Source organism: Phaenicophaeus curvirostris, chromosome 1 (assembly GCF_032191515.1).
Source record: "Phaenicophaeus curvirostris isolate KB17595 chromosome 1, BPBGC_Pcur_1.0, whole genome shotgun sequence".
Lineage (NCBI taxonomy): Eukaryota > Metazoa > Chordata > Aves > Cuculiformes > Cuculidae > Phaenicophaeus > Phaenicophaeus curvirostris.
This window is the reverse complement of record NC_091392.1, coordinates 128,696,360-128,708,926: the sequence shown is the minus strand read 5'-3', so window position 1 is coordinate 128,708,926 and position 12,567 is coordinate 128,696,360. Positions and strand designations below refer to the sequence as shown.

Genomic DNA, 12,567 nt, shown 5'->3' with positions numbered 1-12,567 from the left:
TAAGGTACTGATAACTAAAGATCAAAAGAAGTCAAATGGGAAGTTTGAAAGCAGTGTAAGCATAAAAGTTGCTCTAGGATCACCCTGTAACATGCATACATAGGCATACACTTGCAAAATAGTATCCGGCATACCTGTCTGAAACAATGTAGAGGGGCAGCTATGGATTCAGTCTCTTTCAGATAATCATCCCAATTAAATTGTTCTGGAAGACACAAGATAAAAAAAGACCATACACACAGTTTTTAAAGAGAACTTAAATTAAAAGGGGAGGTGGGGAAGGAAAGGGGCAGAAAAACCCAACTATCTTGTAGAACACCTTTTTTTTTTTTCAAGAACAGAATTACTCCACCTCTGAAAAACATACAACCCTTGAAGAAGCTTTAGGAGTACAATTAATTCATAGGGTAGGTCACAGAGTAGGCAAAATCAAGATAAACTTTCCTCAATTTTTTCTTCAATTTTTTTTTTTGTCTACATACAAAGATACAAGTCAGGATATCTGCATTCAATTCTATGCATAAGGACTTCCCTAAGCATCCTTGCACAAATTACATTAGCCTTTCTGTATCTTAGTTCCCCTAACAGCAGGACTGACACGATAACTTCACAGGAGTACTGAGATGATACATAACGAAAAACACACGCAGGTAGATTCTGTTGGAATGTATGTTGAAAGCAAAAGGATTAGCACAGCCTTCCAACTGCATCTTAGTCTCTTTTCATCTGAAGAGTGATTAAGGGTTTTCTTTGTAGGTTAAATGTTATGGCAATGTTCAGCTACAGAATCACAGTATTTTTTTCAGTGTTAACATTGGCATTGTTTATGTGCATGGGTGAGTGTATTCTGCATTTGATTTAATCACTGTTATCAGTTTTGCATGGATGGAATAGAATGGAGTACTAGCATCAAAGTTATAAGCAAGCATTACTTAAATTAAATAGAAAGTGCAAGAGAAAAACTACAATGGCACAGCTAATGTTTTTGTTCCTAAATTAGCTAAGTGGGCTCTTTCGCTTATTTTCCTTGTTTGGGCAGCTGGCATTTTTCTGATGTTCCTGAAGAGTAAATCACCCATGAACCCCCAAACGATACAGTGATGCCACCCAGTGGCTCAGCCACGGCCATTCACACGTCCTACAGTAAAATCCTTGGTGGTGATGATGGAGAGACAGAACCAGGTTTATCAGTAATCCTTCCAAAAACACCACTGAGCACAGTTAAACACAGTTCTACATTTTTCAGGAGAGAGAAGAATCAAAGAAACAATTAGAAAAAGTCAGCATTTTCCAGCACTCGCACACTGCATCTCCAAAGAATACCTGGTGGCTCAAACCCACAGTCTGCCTGCATTAGCATAGCATTTAGGTTAAAATACATAGTGCCTCAAGCAGAAGAGAACCACCCTCTTGGCCTGCTGAGATCCTCTTTTTTTGGCATAACAGACTCAAAACTGTACAAGCAATTTGTCCTTGGCACTGCAGAGGCCATGTGGTTGTCAAGTACGTAACACGTCAGTAAAATCTCAAAAGCTGTTAATTTAGCAGTCTAGACTGTACGGAGGCTGTGGTAACAAAGGTGTTTCCATACAACATCTTATAAGTCCACCTGTTTTGGAATGAAAATTTTATTCATACATTTGTGTAGTGACATTGATTTTGTGTTACTCACAAAAGGCAGGGCACATTAACTTAAGCATATGTTAGATATCTGTATTTCAGGAAGACATGCCCAGCAAACAGCTCTTCAGAGCTTCCTCCAGAAAGTAGCCTCTAGATCTGTTGCTCTTTTCATTGACAAGCCAAGGATGCTGCAAAAATTAAATACGATGAACTGCTATCAAAGTTACACCTTACAAATATTCTTCTTTAAGTCTAACAATAAAATTTCCACTACAGAGTGAATTCTTATTTTTTAATAAAATATATTTTTAAATAGTTTAAAGCATCTGATTCAATAAAATTGAACCTAACAAAAAGAAAATGTTATCATGAATCAGAGCCTCACTGTGTTAAGGACCATAAAAATGTACACTTCAGAAACAACACATTTCACCAAGAGTAACAACCCTTCACCTCCTCTGAAAACATTATCTCCATACACCAGTATTTCCCTAATGAGATCAGTTGTTATAGCAGGACTGTAAATTTTTACCAAAACTACAGAGAGAAACAATCAGGTTTTCTTTCTTGGCAGCATTTACTACAAATACACATAAAGTAACACAAGCAGCCAGCTGCACCTAATACCAAGAGGAAAACAACGCTGCCTGTCTCCTGCTTTAAGTACTGGCTAAAAAAATGTCTTTCATCAAGCAGAAATTACCTGAAGCTGAAATTAGGACCTCTCCATGTGTGAAGATACGCTGTAATAAATTAAAGCCAGGCTCTCAGAGATGGTGCTAATTATCATTTAATTACAGCAGTCATAGGAATGGGAGATGAATATATGTCCACAGCATGCAAGATGCATGTCTAGGAAGATAATCAAATGTAAAAAGAAATCTGTGCATAAAAAACCTCAATGCACATAGGTAGGGCAGCAGTTGTTTTCCATATATTTCTAAACCTAAAGCCTGTGAAAACATGCAACTTCTGAGAAATATAAATTCTTGAAAAAATTAGCTCACACTAAATGATTTAACATGCATTTCTCTTCCCACTCAAAACTGCAGGCTGAATTGAACAGCTTAAGAAAAATTCATTATGCTACAAGCACAACTTTATCAACCTACGAGCAAAGTGAAAACTAGAGAGAGAAAGGAATTTTCACCCCTGAAGAATAAAACAGCATATACTGGAAACAGGGAAGAAAAAGATACCAGAAGGTAGCTGGGAACTCTAGTAAAAAAATAAAGTTTATAGCCAACAGAGAGGAGTGAGACCCTAAAACAGTGATCCAAGATAATCAGCATGGGCAAACAGCCAGACTAATTTAAAAATGGAAGAAGTAAGTCTAATGCACAGTAACTGCCATTACTGGCTATGACCTTTTATGTTCTCTCCTATCATGTATCGATAACCTACCACTTCTTGTCAAACCTGCCAATCACAAAGTAACTGAAACTAAAAGGAACCCCAGGAGGTCTCCAGTTCAGCCTCCAGATGCTCCAGGATTCCACCACCCTTAATGTGAAGATTACTTTTTAGCTTTCATCAAGTAGGAATTTCTCGTGCAACAGCCAGTATTTGTTGCTTCTCATCTTCCTGTGCCCCTGAGAGGAGCCTGGCTCTGTCCCTTCAACAGCTGCCTGTCAGGTACAAACACAGCAAAATGAAGCGTTCTCTTCTTTTGGCTGAAAAAAACCTTTTTCTGTACCAGTTTTCTGCTTGCATCTTGCACCCTAGCTCCCTAATTTTATTTTTTTTTTTTTTTTTTTGTGGATTGCCAGTCAGCTTGCTCAAGTACAGCAGTGTCTTCCTTGTACTGGGGAGCTCAAAACTGAACACAGTACTCCACACGTGATCTCACAAATCCCCAAAAGAATCCAATCCCTTCTCTTCGCCTGCTGCCTACAGTTTTGCTGATAGGACACATATGCAGTAGACGTTTTTCACCACAAGAGCACACTGCTGGCCCACACTGAGCTTGCTGCCTGCCAGGACTCCAGGGCCTTTCCTGCAAAACTGCTTTCCAGGAGGCAGATAGCTGCCTGGGCTTCTGCAGGCTTCCAGTCTGCTCAGGCGCAGGATTCTCTATTTGCCTTTGAATCTCCTGGGGCTCCTGTCAGCCCATTTCTCTAGCATGGGGAGATCCATCTGAAGAGCAGCCCTGCCTGCCACCCTGCCGGCTGTTCTTCCCAGCTAGATGTTGCCCACAAATTAGCTGACAGTGTACTCTGTCCAGCTGTCCCTGTCTGCTATTTTATGCCTTACTAATATCAGCCTCACTAATGACCTCTGAGAAATGCCACTTTTCCAGTCATCGTGAAAGTTTCTCAGTCACTATGACCTCTCCAAAATGAGAAAGAAGTCTCACAGTGACATCAGTCAACTATGTCACCACCCTTGAGGCATCCCATATGCTCCCCTGAAAGTGTGGATACCCTGGTTGTTGAAGTGCTCCCTGTTGTCTTCTCCTGTTCATGACGCTTCAGTTTAGTTTAAGCAGAAATTTTACAAAATTTAAATTGAATACTAAAACTATGATTTAAGCATTATTTGTATATAGGTGGAGTTTAAGGTTCTAGTTTATTTAGGCAAGTTTAATACAGTATCACCATAGTCTAAACACTGTTTAAGCACATGGAGCAACTTGTGCCTTCTGGTCCCTAGGTTCCCTTGGCATGCATCTGAGGCTTCTGACACAAAGATGTATCTTTTCTAGTCTTCATCCCACCACTTCTCCTTGTCAAAGATGAGCTTTCTTTTTAATGTTGTTTTACATACTCTAGCAAACACAGTTTGAGCCTAAGGCATTTAATACCCTGCTTTATATCTTGTATCTCCTTCCATATATTGTGATCATTCAATTAGAATTTTTCTTCTCATCCTGTCTTTCCCTACCTACTATAGTCTGTTTCTTCACCTGTTCCTCTCACACCTCTGAATCTCACCTTCTCTTCAGTTTTTCCTACCAGATAACACCGTGAAAACTCTGGAGATTTCCTGGGTGTTAGCCCAAAGCATTGCAAGGCATTTTTCTTCATCCAGCACCAAGAGAGTCTTTCTTCTTCCTTGCTACCAACAAGCAACAATACAGGACAAAAATTATCATCTCATCCACAGAAAATCAGAGATCTTACATAGTCTTGAGCAAGGCACTCCTCTCTAGGTGTTTGGCAGAGCTGAGTCTAGATTTAATAAGTAAATTCATTGTTCAGAAAATAGATCAACAGCTTAGTCCTGAGCAGAAGAACACAGATAACAGAATAAGGCTTGCCTGCTTAGCATTGCTTCTTCAAAAAACTTTTTCAACACCTTTCTCTCTACTGCATAAGGAGGCAGGGACGTTTTCCAGTGACTCATGAAATATGGTTATCTCATCCACATATGAGAAGCACTTTGCTGGTGGAGGGTGAGTGTCACGATAGACATGTTATTTGAGCTCCTCTTACAATACAAGATGCAAACACACTTCCTCTCCTGTCTCAAAGTAACAGGGAAGAACAACAAAGATGACTGTTAGGATTAAGTCTAGCAAATGTTAACAGCAGAAAGTTGTACTATGGTTGCTAAGAGGGTATCGTATTTTGTATGCAAAAGCATCACCTTAATTACCAAGTCACAGAGCTCGTATCTCAGCACATTTGCTCTCTGATTACACTGCTTGTAAGGAACAGCTCTGCTGGTACCCAAGGAAAGCTCTGAACCAGACCATCTATCAGGAGTCAGGGGGCATGGAAACGTAAACAGAATGAGAGTTTAAGTAACCCAGTGATATTTCATCGAGAATTAACTAAGGACTGCTGAAGAGATCTACTTGAGTCAATAGTACTCATGACAATTCTTACTGCCCCAAACTCAAGCAACTGACACAAACATACGAAGAGTATATAAGAATGCTGCTGCCCTCTCACTGCACCTCACAAAAGCTAAATTGCCAGCGAACTCATGTATATGCTGACCTATGACACCTCTTGAGGATAGCAGAGGCTGTCTACTAGATAGCAAATGTTTGATGAGGAGCTGGATCATTTCTGGCAAGTACATAGCTTCCTCAGTTTATATTATAAACACAAAAATTATTTGAAAACAGATTAAGTTTAAAGTGAAGTTAAGAGTCCCAGGCAATTAATCCCATTAGCAGAACAGAAATCCCAGGCTATTAAACTGAAAAGCCATTCTTTAGCACCAGAAAACATATTATGGAAAGAGAAGATAACTGGAGCACAAAAGGTATGAAACAGGAAGATACATGATTAGAAAAGATGACAAATCAATAAATTATCTAAAAAAAATGTTTACACTGTGTCTTTGATTATATATATTATATATATATTATTATTATACAAGAGTACTTGTCTTAACTAGCAAAACCATCAGACTCAAGTTAAGCAGTTTCAACCACCATTTTCTATATCAAAACACACTTTCCCAACTGAGTTGGACAAAAGCAATGGCACGGTTTTAACTACCCACCAGTAATAGCCAAAGAGATTGCAATAAAGCCCCAGGAGGTAGCACAATCCAAATAAACACTTTTTCTTTTAGGGTACCTTAACTAATAACCTGACAGCTACAATACCTACCACTTTTTAAAGACGGGTTGTTTGCCTGCTGATTCTTTCCATCTTTCTCTTTTTTAATATTCTTTGAATCTAAAAGACAAGATTCCATTACATAATAAATATAATATTCACATCATAACGATGTCCAGCATAACACACAATGCTTTCAAGCAGTACAGAATGTCTTGATCCAAAAATTGGCTTTCTTTTATACATTACAGTGCATAATCAAAATGGTATTTGCACTACAAATTTAATTACTGCACTGTTCTTCTTTCAAAACATATTGAGAAGTACGGTATGAGAAAGCAGAGCTTTTGACTACTTTATATTATATTCTCAGAATAAATCTAGATGCAGAAAATGTAGTATTAGCTCCACAAAGAGCAACTCTGCCCTTATTTTTAAGAGCCTTACCCAACCTACACACAATTTCAGATCCTCAAGATCACTGATATCTTTTTAAATCTTGCCTAGACAACTATGAACCAAGTAACAAGAAAAAAACAAACTACCTTAAAAGTATATTTATGAGTTAATGATTCCACTCTATATTCTAATTCTTGGATACTCAAATGCAAGCAGCTATCTCAGTGCACTTTTCAGTTATTAAAATAAAACAAGAAAACATTCAGAAGAATCTACCTTCTCTACTATTCATCTCCACACACACATAGACAAGAGTCTGTTGTATTTAATTTTTGCCAGGTTTTAGCACATATGAGAGACACAAGAGGCAGCTGGGAGAAAACAGAGAGAGGCAGTTCTTCCTGCTCCTTATAGTCTACAAATACGCTAATTTGGTGGCTTGCTTTTGACACTAGTGGATTGAAATTAAAACACGATTCAAATATGACACTGAGGTGGCAAATGAAATGCAAATACCTTTTCAAATTTAAAAAAGGTTATCAAACTCTGCATGACAGAATAACTGTCCTGGTTTGCAAATACCGCAGCACCAGGAATGGGGCCACTTTTCTGGGAAGGTGCCCCAGCTCACATCTTCAGCCATCTTAGTTAGCCTGAACAGGTGAAGGCTCGTACGTACCAAAAGATTGCATTATAGCCAACTATTGTATCAACTAAAACTTAAGTCTTCAGCTATTAATTGACTTGTATTTGAAATTAAAAACAATCCCAATCTAGAATAAGAGCATTTGGTGATCAGAAACACTTGAGATAGGAGTTGTTCTGCAGCAAAGATTAAGCCCTAACAGTGTTTCTTTTCTGTAAGTAAGGCTTCTCTTGAAACAGAAGCTACAAATGAGCAATGTGTGATGTTCATCATCTTCACCACACTTCTTCCATTATTTATCGAGGAACTGCCACGTACAGCAAAAGCTGAATCACAGCAATCTTCTGTCATCTATCCCAAATTCCCCATTGGTCAGTGAAGAGGGATAAGCCATCCGCCTGGCTCTGCACAGAATAGGATGTGGTGCTCCTTCAGCCAGGATACAGTGCAGGCCAGGGACTTCTCAAGGGCAGTCAAACCAGGCCACCCCACTCCACCAGATAGGAGCAACCAGGGGGGCAACTGGGGGCAGCTCTAGCCCTGAGCACCCCCTGGGCTGCACTGAGGCTGGGCCAGGACATGTGTGGGCTGGGCAGGGCTCTGGGGAGCTGGAGACGGGTCTTGCTGTGGCCTCACTGGGGCAGGGGCTAACAGCTTTGGGGAGTAGGCATGAGGTCCAAGGCCCTGAGCCAGGTGGGAAAAGGTGAGGTGAGGCTGGGCATGGCCATTAAAGCCTTTCAGTGCACTCAGGGCTGAGATACCGTCCAAGAACAAGCCAGTATCCACAGTCCCAGAAAAAAAAAACTACAGCTACCTACCTGCTCAAAATACACAGGGCAAGTATCACCTGTTTCTCCCAAAGCAGATATGGCGAGTATCCAAGATCTCGGGAAAGAATATAACCTGCTATGTTTATTCCTTTACTTAGTACTCTTTCTTGTCTTACACGCTCATTGTTTTGGAAAGTTTGCTTTGAAACATTTCCTGCATCACTGAAAGCACTTGACAAGTTCCCAAAGAAACATCCTACAGAGATCATTTCAGAAGGACCCGCTGAAATGCTTGGGGATGGTGCTCCCAGAGCTCTAACCTCGGTACTTCCTCAGCATCTTTAACCCACACAAGCGGGCATCCTGCATCCTGACAACAGCTACTAGTGGGAACCCAAGAAGGGACAACAGTAAAACTAGACCAGTAACAATGATAAGAAAAATACTTCCTCCCACCTACAGATCAAAGTGTATTCCATTTAGCCTTTTTAGGACTGAACTGAATCCAGCTAGTTTTCTACTAGGCAGCGGCAACCACTAGCAGAGCCTTCTATCATGTTCTACAAGCTTATTTAGTTAGTCAGGCTTTCCCAAAACCAGTCATGGGACTGTCACAGACATTAGGCTGACAGCTTACAGAGTAGGTAACTTCCCAATCCACTTACTTCTGAAGAGGAAATCCAGCAGAGTCCCACATAAGAGACTTGCTGAAGAAGAGAACTAATAACTGCTTCCTGTGAACACTTAAAGCTTGAAAGAACAAAGTCATGAGAGAGTATCTAACCAACAGTGCCAGACTTCAAACAGGCTGACAGCCTTTAATGATAAGAGACAAAAAGGACAGGTGAAAGAATGTGGCAAACCACAGCCTGGACACCAGATGTGTTCTTGCTGGAAACCACACCCTGAATTATTTATTTCCTGTGCCAGTTAGGTTTAGTGCCTATCTCACAAATATCACAGCAAATATGACAGTTGAAATGGAGCACTCTCAGTGACATATTTTTCTTACCATCAGCCATTAGAAAACTATGAGAATAAGAAGAGATGAAGACATTAATGAAAAGAAGTGAATCATGAATAAATTCAAAGATTCCTCAATACCAGTTTGAATATCTATTTCATTTGAGGTGGAGGTAACTTCATTCATAATAAACCCAAAGCATCATTACTAGCACTTGTTTTTGATAGCAAGAAAACTATTCTTTAAAACTCCCAAGTAAAACTCACCCAGCACATGCAGAGGCATTCAGAAATATAAGTCTGAATAAAACAAAGATTATTTTCCAAGGTCTCCCTTGCTTTTGTGTGTTCCAGCCCTCAATGGTGGGAAAAGCATTACAAAGCTGGAGTGTTTTGTCTAAGCAGATGAAAAGCTACTAGCAGTAAAAATTACTATCTTGTTTTCACATGAGATATCCTGTATCTATTACCACCTTAGAAGAGGTTCCCCCAGTCTACACTTCACAGCTGCTATGATGCCTTGATCTGGTGTGCCCTTCCAATGTCTGTAGTCAGAGATGAAAATTTATGGTTTATTTTAAAAGCAACATTAAAGAAAATAAGATTAAAATCCAATTTTATAAAAATGAAATACATGCATGTGCACCGATCTGTATTTGAGATTTTGATATCCTAAATTCTAGTTATTTTAGTTTCAAATTATCACTGAAAACAAAATTAAGACGTGGAAAACTATTATGTCAAATCACTAGGCTGAGTAAGATGAATCCCTCAGCATATGACCCTCGGTCTAGTCAAATTGCAAAGACAATCCTCAGAAATGGGGTTCTAGAAGAGAGCAATACTTCTGCAAGCATAAAGAGTATTTTCTTTTCACCTCCTTCACCTAGCCATGTTCAATGACTAATCCCCTCAAAGCTGAAAAGTGGACTTGAAAATAGGAACTTTATATTAGAGACATAGAGAGTAATGAAGCTCAAGATGACAAAAAAAAAGCAGGCCAGATGATTTCATTATCTATCTTTCTTCCTTCATAAAGTCTATTTTTAAAGAAACAAGTTTGAGTTTACTTTCAATTTTTTTTAGATAACTTTGTCAAAACATGAAAGAAAATGTAATGCTGCTACTGTAAACTTAAGTCACATGCTACTCAGCTCTCTTTTAAAAAAAATCAGAGAATGGGATATTATTTTCATAGTAAGTGTTAAAAATACAGTAATACATACAGTTAAACAGAGAGCTTATATATTCACTATCTAAATATATTCATAAACATTTAGCTTAGAATATAGGCTAAATACGTATTTTCAAAACCCCATGAAAGATTGTTTTCTTCTGCGTAGCAAAATTAGGGTACAACATATACCAAAATTACAGAAGCAGCATCTCCTATTGTTCACCAACTAACATTTTTTCTACAGCACACCTCATAAACTAAAGCAACAGATAAAAAACAAGATTGGAGTAGATTATTTAACATAGTGCTTTCAGTTAACCAATTCAAAACTCTCTATGTTTACATTACTCCCACCCTATCTGTAACCACAGAATTCTTCTGCTGATAAGATTACTCAACAGAAGACAGGCAAGACCAACCACATCTATCATGCAAGAAATTAGAGACAAGGAAGAAACCAGACAAAGCTATCTTGACTGGATTGTGAATGCAACAACAGGGAAAAAAAATTACAATAGAAAAAGCACCTTTAGAATATAAGGTCTCATAAAGAGAATCCTGGTGACCAGCATCTAGTTCCTCTTATAAACTCTTATGAACTCCAGCTTCTTGTCTGAAATGCTTTAAAACTTCACAACACTTCTTTCTAGAAGAGTTAAACTTTCAATGAACAAGATGGTTGCTTTGTCTGCACGCTGAACAAGCATGACCTGTCACCAGTTTTTTCTACCAGGAAATGGCATGCCACATGAGGAGCCACAATGCATCATCTTCTAAGACTTGCCATTTGCTTGCTGTTCAATGTGAGGAAAAAGCAATTTGCAGTCACGCTTTTGAGATTTCTGCAGCTACTCCATAGCCACCTACTTCAACTCAGTTGAATACTCCATCTCATTCAAATAAATGGCAGGAGACCACTTTTCTCAAAGAAATCCCACGTGTCTTCCTAACAGACATGAAAGACTTTTGGACGACAGAAACACTTGTTCCTTCCATTTCACACAATTACTCGCCTTCAGATGAAGTTTACTAAGGCAAGCCCAAGACTCAGCAAGAAGAGGTCTTCTTCGCTCTCTGCCACACAGGGTTGTGAGCACTTTTTGCTACCCTTCACCAAGCATTAGTGCAAACGGTTGAGGATATCAAGACAGAGTGAATATGAAATGTCTCCTTTCCCTTCTTTTTGTGCTTCCCTCGTAGGAGTCTTATCTTATCTGCCCAGAACAGTGTGTCTCTTTTGGTATATTTAGACAACAGCCATGCAGAAAACCTACAAGCAAAGGGGACAGACTTCCTCCATAAACTCTTGCTGCAACAATGAAACGGATGACTCCTGCCATTACAGAAAACCTATTACAGCAAAAGACAATTATTTACCAAGGGAGTGCACAAGCACATAAAGCAGCTCGAGCTGAAGGTGGAAAGCTCGCGAAAAGCACAAAAGTGTTAGCAGCCTTTTATGGGGGAGGACTACCCATCTGAAAGCTTTGAAAAGCAGTGGCAACCTGGTTTTAGAGAGCGTGTCTTTCTATATATCCTTTTCCTTTCACCAACCCAAACACCCTTGTTTCTTCTTAAGTCTCACTCTTTATTTCAGCACATAACTCAAAATTAGCTTCCGCAGATGTGACATAGCAGAAATCACACTTTCACAGTACGTTGTGCGTTTGTGGATGTACTTCTTTAAAAATGTTCATTTTATCTTCAAGAGACAGCTGCTATTGCCATTTGCTGTGATAAAATTTGGTTCCTTGTACTACTTTGTTATCATCCTGCTAGATTACATGCAGTTATGGAACAAAGCACTACATTTTACTTAATATCACACCTAGATGCATTCTTCACATTTAGAGTAGTATAATAGCTTCAAGGCTGTCACAGGACAAAATTACTTTGGCTGAACTTGTAGAACTCCAGGGTAAGCCAAATTTAGCATACTCACTCTAAAACAAAGTGAAGTTTGAACTTCCCTGAATTCAGTACGTATAATAAACTGTCTTATTTAATCTAACAGTATAGTAATTGTCAAGTAACATCCCACCACCTTCAAGAACATCATGTAACAGGTTCCCCATTTTATTTCTCTTAGATAAAAGCTACCAGGCCTTACCTTTAGCTGCTGTTCTCCCCATGGTAACACTTCTGTGATCTTCCCTCTCACAATAAAAAGGCTGAAGTTGAAAGACCAGTTAATTCTTCCTTTCAGCACAACAGTTTCCTGTGGAGTAGTAATACAACGAGTTAGGGGGGAGGCTGTTGTTGGGGTTTGGGTTTTCCTTTTTTTAGAAAGGAGGATTTTTTAAAATTATTTTTGCATAATTATCTTGCTGGATTTAAGTTGCAAATGTTTAATAAAACTACGAGTAGAACAGTAAGTAAATAATGGATACATCAAAGTAGCAAGAGTGCAGAGCTCAAACTTTTATTTAATGGTCTTAGACAGTTCATTGTATAATGATTTACATTTTCTGT

General features: G+C 39.0%; 1 protein-coding gene across 5 annotated transcripts in view; it reads right to left on the bottom strand.

The window, feature by feature from the left end:
- Window positions 1-12,314, bottom strand: part of SCML2 (Scm polycomb group protein like 2) — a 56,133-nt gene extending 43,819 nt beyond the window's left edge. The window contains exons 1-3 of one of the 5 annotated variants that reach the window (XM_069874271.1): window positions 12,206-12,314; window positions 6,192-6,260; window positions 135-205 (exon numbers count right to left, since the gene is read on the bottom strand). In XM_069874271.1, the coding sequence (XP_069730372.1) occupies window positions 135-205; window positions 6,192-6,260; window positions 12,206-12,227 (162 nt within the window). In that variant the 5' untranslated portion in view covers window positions 12,228-12,314. Of the gene's footprint in view, window positions 1-134; window positions 206-6,191; window positions 6,261-12,205 lie in introns of those variants that run through there. The other 4 variants (XM_069874280.1, XM_069874290.1, XM_069874300.1 and 1 more) reach the window with 4 other exon arrangements.
- Window positions 12,315-12,567: the final 253 nt, after the last annotated feature.